Source organism: Hemiscyllium ocellatum, chromosome 20, assembly GCF_020745735.1.
Source record: "Hemiscyllium ocellatum isolate sHemOce1 chromosome 20, sHemOce1.pat.X.cur, whole genome shotgun sequence".
Lineage (NCBI taxonomy): Eukaryota > Metazoa > Chordata > Chondrichthyes > Orectolobiformes > Hemiscylliidae > Hemiscyllium > Hemiscyllium ocellatum.
Genome location: NC_083420.1, coordinates 25,630,434 through 25,645,127, shown reverse-complemented (window position 1 = coordinate 25,645,127; position 14,694 = coordinate 25,630,434). Strand labels below are relative to the sequence as shown.

Genomic DNA, 14,694 nt, shown 5'->3' with positions numbered 1-14,694 from the left:
GCTGTATTGTTCTACATACCAAAATCTCAATATTTGCATGTGAAGGCATTGAGGGGAGTGCACCTAACTAGAATGAGTAATCAGAGACTTACATCTCTACTACTAAATGTGCCAAATGTGTCAACAAACAACAGAAATGGCCAAAGAACAAAGAAAATTTACAGCCCAGTAACCGGCCCTTCGGCCCTCCAAACCTGAACCAAACCAAATCCACTATCTAAACCTGTCACCCAATTCCTAAGCATCTGTATCCCTCTGCTCCCCACCTACTCATGCGTCTGTCCAGACGCATCTTAAATGAATCTACTGTGCCTGTCTCTACTACCAGTGCTGGCAACGCGTTCCAGGCACCTACCATCCTCTGTGTAAAGTACTTGCCGCGTGGATCCCCCTTAAACTTTTCACCTCTCACCTTGAAAGTGTGTCCTCTCGTTATTGAATCCTTCACCCTGGGAATAAGTTTATCTCTATCCACCCTGTCTATACCCTTCATGATTTTGAAGACCTCAATCAGGTTCCCCCTCAATCTCCTTTTTTCTAATGAAAACAATCCCCATCTACTCAACCTCTCTTCATAACTAGCACCTTCCATACCAGGAAACATCCTCTTAAACCTTCTCTGCACCCTCTCTAAAGCATCCACATCCTTTTGGTAATGTAGCGACCAGAATTGTACACAGTATTCTAAATGTACAAGACTTTGGTTCAGCTGCAATGGGCTGCCAGCTCTTATACTCAATACCCCATCCGATGAAGACAAGCATACCATATGCCCTCTTGACCACTCTATCCACCTGTGCAGCCACCTTCAGGGTACAATGGACCTGAATTCCCAGATCTCTCTGCTCATCAACTTTTCCCAAGGGTCTTCCATTTACTGTGTAATTCGCTCTAGAATTAGACTTCCCAAAATGCATCATCTCACATTTGACTGGATTGGACTCCATCTGCCACTTTTTCACCCAACTTTCCAGTCTATCTATATTCTCCTGTATTCTTTGACAGTCCCCTATGCCTTCTGCTACTCCACCAATCTTCGTGGCATCTGCAAACTTACTGATCAGACCAACAATGCCCTCTTTCAGATCATTTATGTATATTGCAAACAACAGTGGCCCCAGCACTGGTCACCTTTCTTAATTTTGAGAAACACTTTGTCTCCTGTTGTTCAACCAATTCTTTATCCACCTAGCTAGAACACCCTAAATACCGTGTGCATTTTCTCCATTAGTTTACCATGTGGATCCTTATCAAACGTCTTACTAAAAGCCATGTGTATGAATCTACAGCTCTTCCTTTTGTCTATCAACTTGGTCACTTCCTCAAAGAACTCTATTAAGTTGGTAAGGCACGATCTCCCCTCACAAAACTATGTTGCCTATCACTGATATTCTCATTCTTTTCTAAATATAAATAGATTTTATCCCTCAGTACCTTCTCCAGCAACATTCCCACCACTGACGTCAGGCTCACTGGTCTGTAGTTACCTGGAATATCCCTACTCTACCCTTCTTGTACACAGGGACAACATGAGCAACCTTCAAGTCTTCTGGCACCTCACCTGTGTTTAAGGCAATGATTCATTCTCTGTTCAAAACCATGCATAAGACTAGAATGGACTTGAGCACCAGAAAGGGAAATAATACAAATAGGAAGTCTGATTCATGAGTTATAATAATGAGTTGCTGTTGAGCTCCCAACACCTCAGTAATGTTTTTGACCTTATGATAACGTCCTGAGAGTCAGTATTATGCATTGCCTTTCTGAACAGGTTATATTCTAAAGTCATTGTGTTGTTTCATTCAGGAGGAGGGACTTTAGGAATTCTGCCACTGGAAACTGGAAATGGAGATAAACGGCAGGTGTTAGAGCTTCATTGTCATGCAGGTAAGTGCAGAGAAACTGCTAAGGGCCTTACTATGGGATCCTGTACTGTTAGCACTTCTGGTCATTAAAGTGCAGTTTGGTGCTCAGTGGGAACTGCCTCTTTGCTGCCATTACGTGTGGTTGTCACTACTATTGTGGTGGACTATTCTATTTCTAATCATTTTCACACATTAGCCTGATACTGTGCTGTGTTTTTTGCTGAAGCTGGTTCTGTTCAGGGAGCTTGTATTTTCCCGCATAAACTGAGCTGCACATAATCTATCTCGATGATTAAGAACTATAATCAGCACCTCCTTCTGAAGGTTTGTAAATGTTTTTAATCAACATGTTCATATGTTATGACATATCTCGAGTAGGTGCAGCTTAAACCCAGATCTTGTGGTTCTGAGCTAGGGGCATTTGCACTATGCCATAGGAGCCCTATAATTTTTAATTGAACCAGTCAGGCATATTATGACACAATGCATCCTGGGTGGGTGGGCCTTGAACCTGGGTTTTAGAGTCCAGAGGTAGGAACATTAACACTTTGCCACATTATCCCTTGTGGTTGGTAGAACTTGCATTGGGCAACTCCAAATGATTTTAATCCTATGGACTTAACCACTTGACCATTACTGCCTGAAGAACTTTGTAGATATTTTTAATCAACCTATTTGGCCATGCTATGACCTACCTACACGGCAGGTGGAATTTGAACCCAGACATTCTGTCTGCAAGGTACAGACACTACTATTGTACCACAAGGCTATGGGGTTCTATTTTTTTTGTAACCTACATTTGAATTATATTAGCATCACCCTGATAATTGCAGGGTAAAACAATAATGTAGCTGTTAACCATTCCATGCTGACCGACCTCTGTCAGTTAACTATAACGGACCAACAGTCAGCCAAAGAAAATTGGTGATTGAGAGATGTGAAATGTAGGCTTTAACTTTGGTAAGATGTGATACATACCTTTAGACTGGAAGGTTGTACTTAATCTTAACTAACAAAATGAGAGTTGAATCTAGGGAATTATAGCTTAGTTAATCTAATATCCGATGGGAAATTTAGACTTTATAATTAAAGATGAAGTTATTAAAGAAAATCCTCGGATTGGAGAGCCAGTATAGGATTATAATGGAATGTCATGTTTCATGAATCTTATGAATGCTTTGAAATAATGATTACTGCAGTGAACAGGCATTGTATATGGAATGTTATTCATATGAACTTTTTTAAGAAAATGTTTGATAAAGTTCCTGATACGAAACATGGCTAAAATTAATGCATAGCATTGAATATAAACTATTAAACTGATTAGGAAATTGCTTGACTGGAGCTGGGAGAATAGAGTTAATGAATAGGTACTGTCACTAATGATTATACTGCAAGGATTTGTGTTCAGGCCTCAACATTTTAGTGTGAGAGTCAACAACTTAAGTTGGTATAGGAACCCACATTTATGTTCATATTTTCCAATGAGGCAAAGAATTATGGCATTGTAAGAAATACAGATGGAAACATAATGTTATAGATGGGCAAAACAGGAGCAAATTAATTTCAATGTGAAATGAAATTGCCCACTTTGCACTTAAAAAAAGACAAGATGGTACTTTTTAAAATAGTGAAAAATTACACAGCAGAGATCCAAATAAATTTGGGACTATTTGTTTTACAGAAGACAATTTAAAATGTTGATCACAGTTGTCACTGCACAGAGGCGATCTTTCAACCCATCATGTCTGCATGGCTCTCCATTTGAGTATCTCACTTTAGTGCCATTCTCCTGTCTTCTCTCTGTAACCCTAAGCATTGCTCATTTTCAAACAATCATTTAATTCCCCATCCTGTCTAATGGAATATTGACCTTCTTATATCAAGAGGTCAAAGATGCAAGCTGTAGAATCAGGCTTCAGCTACACAAAGCCCTGGTTATAACCCAACTGGAGAACACTGGGCAGTTCTGGACACCACGCTTTCAAAAAAATATATTAGTCTCAGAACAAATGCTGCACACATTAATTAGAAATATACCTGGACTCCAATGGTTAAATTATAAGAGAGATTGCACAAACTAGAGCTAAACCTTAGAATCTGGAAAGCCAAGGAGTGATTTAATTAAAGTTTTCAAGATATTAAGAGGAAAGGATATGGATAGAAAGTAGAAACTCTGTTTGTTGGTTGGAGTATGTACTCCATCTAGGCCTAGGGAACATTGACTTTGCTTTAATGTTTGTACTCTCAGGAGTGATGTGACGAAATCCTTCTGCACGGTAAAGGTGGATGAAATCTGGAACGTTATTCTGCAAATAGCAGTTACTGCTAAGTCAATTATTAATTACTTTTTTTAAAAACTTCATTCATAGGATGTGGTTGTCACTGGTTAGATCAATATTTATTGCCCAGGGGGCAAGTTAAAAGTAAAACACATTGCTGTAAATCTGGAGTCACATGTAGGCCAGAGTAGTTAAGGATGTCACTTTCCTTCCCTAACGGCCATCAGTGAATCAGATGGATTATGACAATAAGTGCCAGTGGTTTCAAGATCATCATTAGACTCTTAATTCCAGATTTTTATGGTAGATATGCACACTCTGGACTGCTCCCTTTAATTATTTTAAATTTAAGATTGATAGATTTCTGTATTGGATTGTAGATCAGCTATGATTTCATTAAGTGACAAAACAGTTTCAAAGGTCTAAATAGCCTCCTATTCTGAAATTCCTGGATACGGCATGTTGGCATTGACATCACACAACAGCAGGAGTAGACCATATGACCCTTGAAGTCTGTAAAGGCATTCAGAAAATCACACCTGATCTTTGACCTCAGCTTCACTTTCCTGATCTGTCACTTTCCTGACCTATTGATGTCTTTTGCGGAATTGGCTGTGCTGGAACTTCCACATGGTCCTTACACACAGCATCAGTCTGTATTTCAGGTGTGACAATTTTCCTATCAGATGATGTGGCCCTTAACCTTAGCAATGGTGACCATTATGCTGTGAAAACCCCTCTGGTTCACTAATATTCCTTAAGTAAGGAAATCTCCAGTCCTTGTTTGGTCTGGCCTACATGTGATCATACTGTCGAAATGAAACAGTAAACCACTCTACTGTATTCAAGCAAGTGCCTAGCCAGTGAAGCCTATAAATGCTGAGAGAATAAAAAGAACTATTGTGTTGCTCAATATAAATTCTCATGGTGCTATGGTGGGATTTGAATCCATGTCTCTGGATTATCACTCCATTCCAGACTTCCGAATTGGCAGTCCAGTAGCGTAACCAGAATGTTAGTGTACCTTACATGGCCTTGAGCTGTGCAATGTCAGTATGAACTGGTGCCTTTTCTCGTTACAGATCTGGTGACTGATTTTGATTTCTCCCCATTTGATGATGAATTATTGGCAACGTGTTCAGCTGATGTGACGGTAAGCTACCATTCTTTGCAGGACATCCTGCGCAGGGGATGGGAAAGTTCCATCATGAGGAAATGGGCTGCTCCATGTGGACTGATTCCTATTTGGAATGGTGTAGTGGGTGAAAGTTGGGGCTGTATTTTACCTTTGCATCTGCTGTGTCTTGGGATCTAAAAATATTCAATGCATTTGATTAACAAAATAGAACAAAATCTTTGTGTTTAATATCAAATGTTTCTGATGGTCAGGTAAAGCTGTGGCGACTACCTGACACTTTTCAGCAGGTTTCATCTGGACAGAACATCACTCTGGGACCAGAAGCTGTGAGGGTGGAATGTGTATTGTTTCATCCTTCAGCAGATGGAGTTTTAGCAAGTGGAGCTGGAAATACAGCCAAAATATGGGATGTCTCACAGAAGAAAGCAATGGCAGGTGAGATTTGAGGACAATCTGATGGTGTATGAGGTTTCTTTTTATTTTAAATAAATAATGATCAATACAAAATCAATGTAAGTATAAATTAACAAGCAAAATGTGATCAGTATAAATCATATTTACATGTTAAATAGCAGCTGTAACACGCATCTCGTATTTACTGTGCAATATGAACATTAAGTTGAGTCATAGTTTTTCGTTGCTTTGTGTTTGTAGAGCTTCAACTTCTCTATGTCAAGGACTTTCATCTTAATTTGAGTGCAGCTCAATTAACTCATGTTCTATCAACGTAGTTTTCCAAATAATGTTACTTCTGCAGAAGATCTCATCTCTACTCACGGTGTGGATCCACAAGAGTCGCCTTTTATCTGAATCATTAGTAGCAGTCTTATACACTACATAATAGTTCTGTTCAAATGGTTCCTTTAAGCAGTAGCAACAGTAACCTTGTCCCTCCCTTCAGATCCAGCCTTTTGTGTTTATATTTTCTCCAATTGCATCCTATCCTCTTCTCCAGCATATAGTCACTCATCCTGCTGCCTTCCCAATTCGTGTGAGTGAGGGTTTTAATGTCCCTGCACAGAAGCAGTTTACAAGAATGATCTCAGGAATGAGGAAAGATTGAAGAAGTTGGGACTATTTTCCTTGGAGAGAAGGCGGCTAAGAGGAGATCTCCTCAAAATCATGAGAGGGCTGGATAGAGTAGAAAGGGAAATCGAGGTCATAAAAAGAACAAGAGGGTATAGATTTAAAATGATCTGCAAAATAAGTAAGGGTGATCTGAGAGAACGTTTCCACTCAGCAAGTAGTCAAGAGTATGGAATGCACTGGCTAGAAGTTTGGTGAAGGCAGGTCCAATTGGGGCATTAAATCTTTATTTGGATTAAAAATAATGGGCAAGGGTTTGGGGAAATAGTAGGAGATTGGCATTAGGTAATGATGCTTATTTAATGAGCTGATACAGGCATGAGAGAATGAATGGTCTCTTTGCCTTAACTCTTCTGGAATTCCTCCTCTGCCTGGAATTTGTGCTGCTTGAGTTTTTTGTCTGCTCCTTTGTCTGCTGGAGTTGACCCCTGTTACAGGATCAGCTTTCTTTGAGTCCATGGCTGCCACTCTCCTTGCTGATGTTGGTTGCCAAATCCTGTCAGACCATAATCATAGCTAGTTAAGTATTTTGAAATGTAGTTGCTATTGTAATGTAATTGCTTGCTCAAAATATTGACATCAACAGAAGTGACCATGAAGCTGACATTTAGTGAAACCCAGCAGCGTTAAAATCTTTTTTTCCTTACCCTGTTTGGAGTTTTCTTTGGTTACAGTTGATCACCAACTTGACCCTTAACTGTCCTCTGAAACCCTAGAAAGGCAATCTGTACTAAATCAGTGCATAGTGCGTTCAAGAAGGGATCCCAGCACTGGCCTCTTAATGTAACTGCAAGTGACCAATAAATAAACCTTGTCAACATTATTCAGATCACAGAATTTTTTTAAAATCACCAGTTATTATACAGTTTGTTGAGAGATAAATGTTGTTCTGGAGAGTTGGGGAAAATTTCTGTATATCTTGTGAAATAGTGTCATGAGATCTTTTATGTCCACCTGTGAGGGTAGGTGGTCATTCTGTGTGTCCAAATGTTGACACCTTTACAGTGTGGCACCGTAATGTCTGCCTGGATTGTGGGCTGATATCCTTGACAAAGAGGGCCTTGAACTCTCAAGGGGTTAGCCAAGGCTGGCACATTGGAGCTGTTCCGCATGTATAGTCAACTGAATTGTTTAAAGATTACCATGACAGTATAAATTCCTTCCACTTCCTGTCTCCATCTGTCCTGCAGTGTTTTCTCTTTTGCTTGTGAGTTTTGTCCAACTCTGCCTGGTAAATCGCTTCTCTCTCACCTCATGCCTTGAGGTCTAAAACATAGTAAATCTGTGCTTTTCTTCTAGCTCTTGAAGATCATGGAGATCAAATTCAAAGCTTAACTTGGAAGAAAGATGGTTGCCTCCTTGGTTCATCAAGTAAGGTAATTGTCACTAATCAGAGAGAGTCAGGCTGAGTTCATTCAGTAATGTCCAGTGGATCTAGATAAATGTCACTGTCTCCTGTTTAATTGCTAAGTATTTCCAAAGTTGTTTTGTGCATTCAAATTTGCAGCCAAAAGTCAATTGCTGAAATCAAAATAGAGGACCTTTTTTAATTGGTTCCTTTACCAGTTTAGACAGTAGTTATTGGCTTCAGTATTTGGCAACAAAACCATGTTCAGATGCATTGAAGGTATAGATGAGGAGCAAACCCATGATGGTATTCCATGAAATCATCAATTACAGTTAAATAAATGAAGCTTCCTTTAATCTATGGATTAGAGTCATTTATTCTGAGTGCCTATATTTTTCTCCTAAGATCATGGATATTCTATAGATTTTGTAGGCATGCAACTATGCCCAGTTTTCCTAATGTACCTGAATGCTAATTTGTGATTCATGTCAGAAGACATCTGGAACTTTTTGTATTTCAGCATTCTGTAGTTTCTCTATTCAAGTATTTGGCTTTTCCATTTTTATCAGTGGATAGCTTGACATTTTCTCTCATTATGCTCCAGCCAAATTTTGCCCACTCACTTAACCTATCTATATCTCTTTGCAACCTCTTTGAATCATCCTCATAACTTGCTTTCCAACCTATTTTGTATCCGTGGCAGATTTAGCTGCAGTATACTCTGTTCATTCAGATCAATAAAATAGATAAATAGTTTAAGTCCCAGCATTTGGAGGTGATTGCCTAGTGGTGTATTGTTCGACTATTAATCCAGAGACCAGGCTTTGAGTCCTGCCATGGCAGATAGTAGAATTTGAATCAAAAAATATCTGGAATTAGGAGTTTAATTGTGACCATAAAACTATCATCAATTGTCAAGAAGACACCCATCTGGTTCACTAATGCTCTTTAGGGAAGAAAACTACCATCCTTATCTGGTCTAGCCTACACATGCCTTCAGATCCGTAGCAAAGTAGTTGTCTCTTAACTCCCCTCTGGACAATTAGAGATGAGTAATAAATGCTGGCCTGCCCAGTGATGCCCACATCCCATGAATGAAGTTTTTAAAGCTGTGATCCCTGTGGCACCTCACTGTTTACAGTCACCAGCTCAAATGAGTCATTTTATCCCAAAATGTTGTTGTTAGCTATCGAGGCTTCTACCCATTCGATAGTATTACCCCCAAGACAATGAGCTCTTGTCTTGTGATGAACGTTCTATGTGGTATCGTATTCAATATATTTGGAAATTCAAATACACACTTGGACGGACACCTTTATCCACTCTGTCTATTAAATCCTCAATAATGCTTAATGAATTTGTCATGATTTTCTTTTCATAAAATGTCAAGTTTGTTTAATTATATTTTGATTTTCTAAATGGCCTGTTATGTACAACATCCTTAATAATGGATTTCAGTTTTCTCAATAACAAGCAGGCTAACTTGCCCATAACTTCCTGCTTTCTATCTACCTCCTTTCTGGATTAGTGGTGTCATATTTGAGATTTTCCAATCTGCTGGGACTTTTTCAGAATCCAGGGAATTGGAAGATTGCAACTAGTGCATCAGCTACCCTGCTTTTTTTTTGTTTGACACTCTAAGGATGCAGGCCAACATATATAGGGCTTAGTCCCATTAGCAGCTCGAGTATCTTTTTTCCCCAGTGTTCCTTACTACGTTTTGCCCTATGATTTTTATAGTATTATCTGTCACTTGTTGGTGTTAATGTAGGAAACTGGAAGATATGTTTAAGATCTTTCGCAGCAGAGAAAAGAGGTAAAACGTGAAGGAATTTGTTTTTGTTTACTCTTGATGTTACTGATTTAAAAGAATTGCCATTTTACTGTTAACTGCACTTCAAATTTGATTTTGGTCAGAGCCAAATCTAACCACTAGATGGCGTGCATTCCCCATCTCTGGGTACAATGGGCCTTCTGACATATGCTGTTTGCCGTCTGCCTCCCCAGCTTGCGCTCTCAACCTTGCCTTCCTCACTGTGTTTGTCAACATCTTTCCTCCCCCCCCACCCCAACTTACGCTTTGTTTGTGAGTGTGTGTTGGTGTACGTGGTGCAACACCCCCCCCCACACACACACACACTCCCCAAATGTTTGTAGTTTCATTAATGTTGGCTGTCATCTGAGTATTGTGTGAAAATCTGAGTACCCTGGTTAGATGCTGAGCATAATGCAATTCCTTTAACATTCCTTATGTGTGGCATAAATGTTTTTATTTTTTTTCTAACACTGTGCTCTAAATGTGGACAATTCCACTTTCCTCTCTTGTACTGATTTTTTTTATTGTTATTAGGATAAGAAGCTACGAATTTTTGACCCGAGAGCCACCACCTCAGCTGTGCAGGTAATCTTTACTCCCTTCTCCCTGACTGGGTGTTGGTCCTAAGTGTGCAAGTGGGATGTTAATGACTGGAATTAAAACTGGGGACATTTTAGAGCGTTGTAATACCAGCACTCTTCAATAGCATGTAATGAATATTAATCTTTTGGAGCCATGCAGTGGGAACTTTATCCATTTAATAGAAATTAGCCAGGTAATGCAAACAAAGAGGAAACTCTTGGGCAAGTAGTGTTGCTCACTAGCTGTATACAGCTATTATTGTGGCAGCAGTCTGTACAGCACTTCAAGGTTTGCCTTCAATTACCCTCAGTAGTTCTCTACACATTCTCCAAAGAGCTCTTTACTTTCTTATCACCGGTGGGGGGGCGGGGGGGGGGGGGGGGGGATGGGGTGGGTCCACCTCATCAATGCAAAAGACATGATAGTTCAGCATCTGTAACCCTCTTCAGTCAGAAGACCTGTGTAAATGATTCATCTGTGTCTCCTCTTGTGCTCTGCACCATTTTGTTCCATCTGCAGCTAATTCCACATATCATGAAATGCCTGAGTGCATTGCATGAGTGCATTGCATAAGGCAAAGGCAAAGGCCCTGACAATATCCTGACTGTGGTGCTGAAAACCTGTGCTTTAACTTTAGTCTGAGGGTATTATGGATAGCATATATGGAGCGGTGCTCACTCTAGGATAAACCTTTACAGGAAGGGAGGGAAAAGTTGACCACCAAGCAAAAGTATATTTCAGTGAAAAGTAAGGACTGGAAGAAATGGTGTAATCTGCCGTGGGAGTGTAAGGAAATAAGGGAGGCTATCAAATTGAAAGAGAAGGCATACAAAGTGGCCAAAAACAGCAGGAAACTAGAAGATTAGGAAAACTTTAAAGGTCAACAGAGAGCCATAAAAAGAACTTTAAAGAAAAGTAAGAATGTGAGAAAAAACGAGCACAGAATATAAAGGCAGATAGCAAAAGTTTGTGTTAATAAATAAAATGGAAAAGAGTGGCTAAAGTAAACGTTGGTCCTTTAGAGGTTGAGAAGGGGCATTTATTTTTGGGATATGATGAAATAGCCGAGGCATTGAACAGATATTTTGTATTGGACTTCACAGTGGAGGACACTATGAACATGCCAATAACTGACAAAGAGATGAAGGTAGGTGAGGACCTGGAAATAATCGTTATTATAGAAGAGGTAGTGATGGGCAAGCTAATGGAGCTAAGGATAGACAAGTCTCCTGGCCCTGATGGAATGCATCCCAGGGTACTAAAAGAGATGGTAATTTTCCAAAATTCACTGGACTCTGGGGCAGTTCCAGCAGATTGGAAAACACCAAATGTGACTCCGCTGTTTAAAAAGGGAGGTAGACAAAAGATGGGGAATTATAGACTGGTTAGTTTAACCTCTGTAGTGGGGAAGATGTTTGAGTCTATTACTAACAAAGAAATAGCGAGGCATCTTGATAGAAATTGCCCAGTTGGGCAGACGAAGCATGGGTTTATGAAAGGCAGGTCATGCTTAACAAATCTTTTGGAAATCTTTGAAGACGTTACTAGCAAGATGGACAACAGGGACCCAGTGGATATAGTGTACCTAGGTTTCCAAAAGACCTTCGACAAGGTGCCGCACAAGAGACTGCTGCAGAAGATAAAGATGAATGGCATTATGGGTAAAGTGTTAACATGGATAGAGGATTGGTTGACTAACAGGAAGTAAAGAGTGGGGATGAATGAGTGCTATTCTGATTAACAGTCAGTAACTAGTGGTGTGCCTCCGGGATCGGTGTTGGGACTGCAATTATTCACAATTTTTACAGATGATTTGGAGTTGGGGACCACGTGTAGTGTGTCAAAGTTTGCACATGACACTAAGATGAGTGGCAGAGCAAAGTGCAGAGAGCTGTGAAACTTTGCAGAGGAACATGATACTTTGAATGAATGGGCAAAGATCTAGCAGATGGCATACAATGTTAATAAATGTGAAGTCATCCATTTTGGTAGGAGTAACAGTAAAAAGAATTATTACTTGATGGTAAAACATTGCATCATGCTGCTATGCAGAGGGACCTGGGTGTCTTTGTGCATTAATCACAAGGGGTTGGTCTGCAGGTACAATGAGCAATTAGGAAGGCAATTGGAATTTTGTCCTTCATTGCTCAAAGGATTGAGTTTAAAAGCAGGGAGGTTATGTTGCAGCTGTACAGGGTGCTGATGAGGCCACACCTGGAATACTGTGTATAGTTTTGGTCTCCTTACTTGAGAAAGGATGTACTAGCACTAGAAGGGGTGCTAAGGAGTTTCACTAGGTTGGTTCCGGAGTTGAGAGGGTCGGCTTATGAGGAGAGACTGAGTAGACTGGGATTATATTCATTGGAATTTAGAAGAATGAGGGAGGATCTTATCGGAACATATAAAATTATGAAAGGAATAGATAAAATAGAAGTAGAGAGGATGTTTCCACTGGCAGATGAAACTAGGACAAGTGGGCATAGCCTCAAAATAAGGGGGAGCAGATTTAGGACTGAAAAGGAACTTCTTCATCTGGTGAGTTGTAAATCTATGTAATTACCTGTCCAGTGAAGTAGTTGACACTACTTCAGTAAACATTTTTTAAAGCTAAGATAAATTTTTTTTGAACAATAAAGGAATTAAGGAATACAGTGAGAAGGAGGGTAAGTGGAACTGTGTCCATAAAAAGATCAGCCATGATCTTATTGAATGGCGGAGCAGGCTCAAGGGGCCAGGGAGCCCATTCCTGCTCCTAGTTCTTATTCTTTGCACATACGTAAGAACATAAGGACTAGCCAGACAGTACAGAATTTCCTGTAGCCACTCTCCAGCAAAACAGATGCACTGCTTTGAATACAATTGGGACGAATAGCCTCTCGGGAAAGTAGCAACAGTCAAATTTGTTGCACCGTGTTTGACTTGCTGCGTAGGAGAGAGCAAATACGTGTTGGAAAGTTATCAGTCATAAGAACTGAAAGATGTTTCTGTGACTGCAAACAGTGACTCCACGGAAGTATGGTGCCTCCTAGGTGCCAAGTTCAAGGGAGTTTTGGTGGAGCTATAAGACCAGTGCCACATGCTAATCAATCAAGAAATAACAGGATACATCAGTAGACTATGTGGCTGGAGAAGTGGTGCAAAGTGGAAGGTTACAGATTTCTGGGACATTGGACTGATTCTCGGGAAGGGAGGACTATGTTAAACTGGATGAGTTGAATGTGGGAAGGACTGGCACTTGCATCTTGGGGAGTATTTGCTAGTGTGGTTGGGAAGGGTGAAAACGAAGATGGCAGAAAATGTAGGAATAGAGGTAAACAAACAAAATTAAAAGATAGAATATGAAATAAGAAAAATGAGAGGTATAGGATTCAAGGGAAAAAAATCAAACAGGGCCACAATGCAAAATAATGAAAGAATGAAACTAAGAATGTTCAAAAAAGAACAATAAGACCCGGTGTCTTAATGTGTGGAGCATTTGCAATAAAATTGATGAATTAATCATTCAAATAGATATAAATAGGTTTTACATAATTGGGATTGTGGAGACAAGGCTGCATGGTGAAATGAATATCCCACGATATTGAGTTTTTAGGAAGGATAGATAGAGAAAAAAAGAATTGGTAGCATTTCTGGTGAGAGGATATTAACACAATAATTGGAAGGGTATTAACTCTGGTGATGTAGAATCTGTATGGGTACAGCTCAGAAACACCAAGGGACAAAAAGCAATAGTTAGGGTTGTATCTAGATTCCCAAATGTAATGGTAACATTGGTAAAGGCACTAAGCAGGAAATTGGAGACACAAGCAATAAAGTTACAGCTGTAATTATGGGTGACATTAATCTGCATATAGATTGGGCAAATCAAATCAGTAACAATGCTGTAGAGGGGAAAATCATGGAGTGCGTACAAGATTGTTTTCTGGATCAATATGTTGAGGAATAACCTAGAGAACAGGCCAACTGGGTACTTTGTCATGAGAAAGGAATAATAAACAATCTAGTTGTGCAAGGGCCCTTGGAGGAAAGTGACCATAATATGTTTGAATTTTTCATTGAGATGGAGCATGATATAGTGGTCTGAGACTAGGGTCCTGAATCTTAAGAAAGGAAACTACAATGGTATGAGAAGAGAACTGGCTATGATAAATTGGGGTCATTACTTAAAGGGATGATGGTAGATCAGCAATGACAAACATTTAAAGAGTGCATGGAGGAACTGCAACAATTATTCATTCTTGACTGGCACTACAATAAAATGGGAAAAATGGCCCAACCAATTCCAGTAATGGGAATTCACGATAGTATGGGATCAAAGGAAGGGGCATACAAATTGGCGGACTAAAACAGCTGAAAATTGAGAGCAGTTTAGATTTCGGCAAAAGAGAACAAAAGGGATTGATTAAAGGGAAAATAGAGCATGAGAGTAAGTTTGTGTGGAACATACAAACTGATTTCAAAAGCTTCTATAAGTATGCAAAAAGAAAAAGATTTTTTAAGGCAAAGATCTCACCGTTAGAAGCAAGAAATTATAATGGGGTACAAAGAGATGGCAGACAAGTTAAACACTTGTTTTG

The 14,694-nt window shown here is 39.7% G+C and overlaps 1 protein-coding gene across 1 annotated transcript in view; it reads left to right on the top strand.

Annotated features, from left to right (window-relative positions):
- Positions 1–14,694, top strand: part of LOC132825415 (coronin-7-like) — a 163,409-nt gene that overhangs the window by 24,128 nt on the left and 124,587 nt on the right. Inside the window, exons 3-7 of the mRNA XM_060840658.1 lie at positions 1,807–1,887; positions 5,230–5,300; positions 5,537–5,720; positions 7,671–7,747; positions 10,070–10,120. Coding sequence (XP_060696641.1) covers positions 1,807–1,887; positions 5,230–5,300; positions 5,537–5,720; positions 7,671–7,747; positions 10,070–10,120 — 464 coding nt within the window. The remainder of the gene's footprint in view (positions 1–1,806; positions 1,888–5,229; positions 5,301–5,536; positions 5,721–7,670; positions 7,748–10,069; positions 10,121–14,694) is intronic.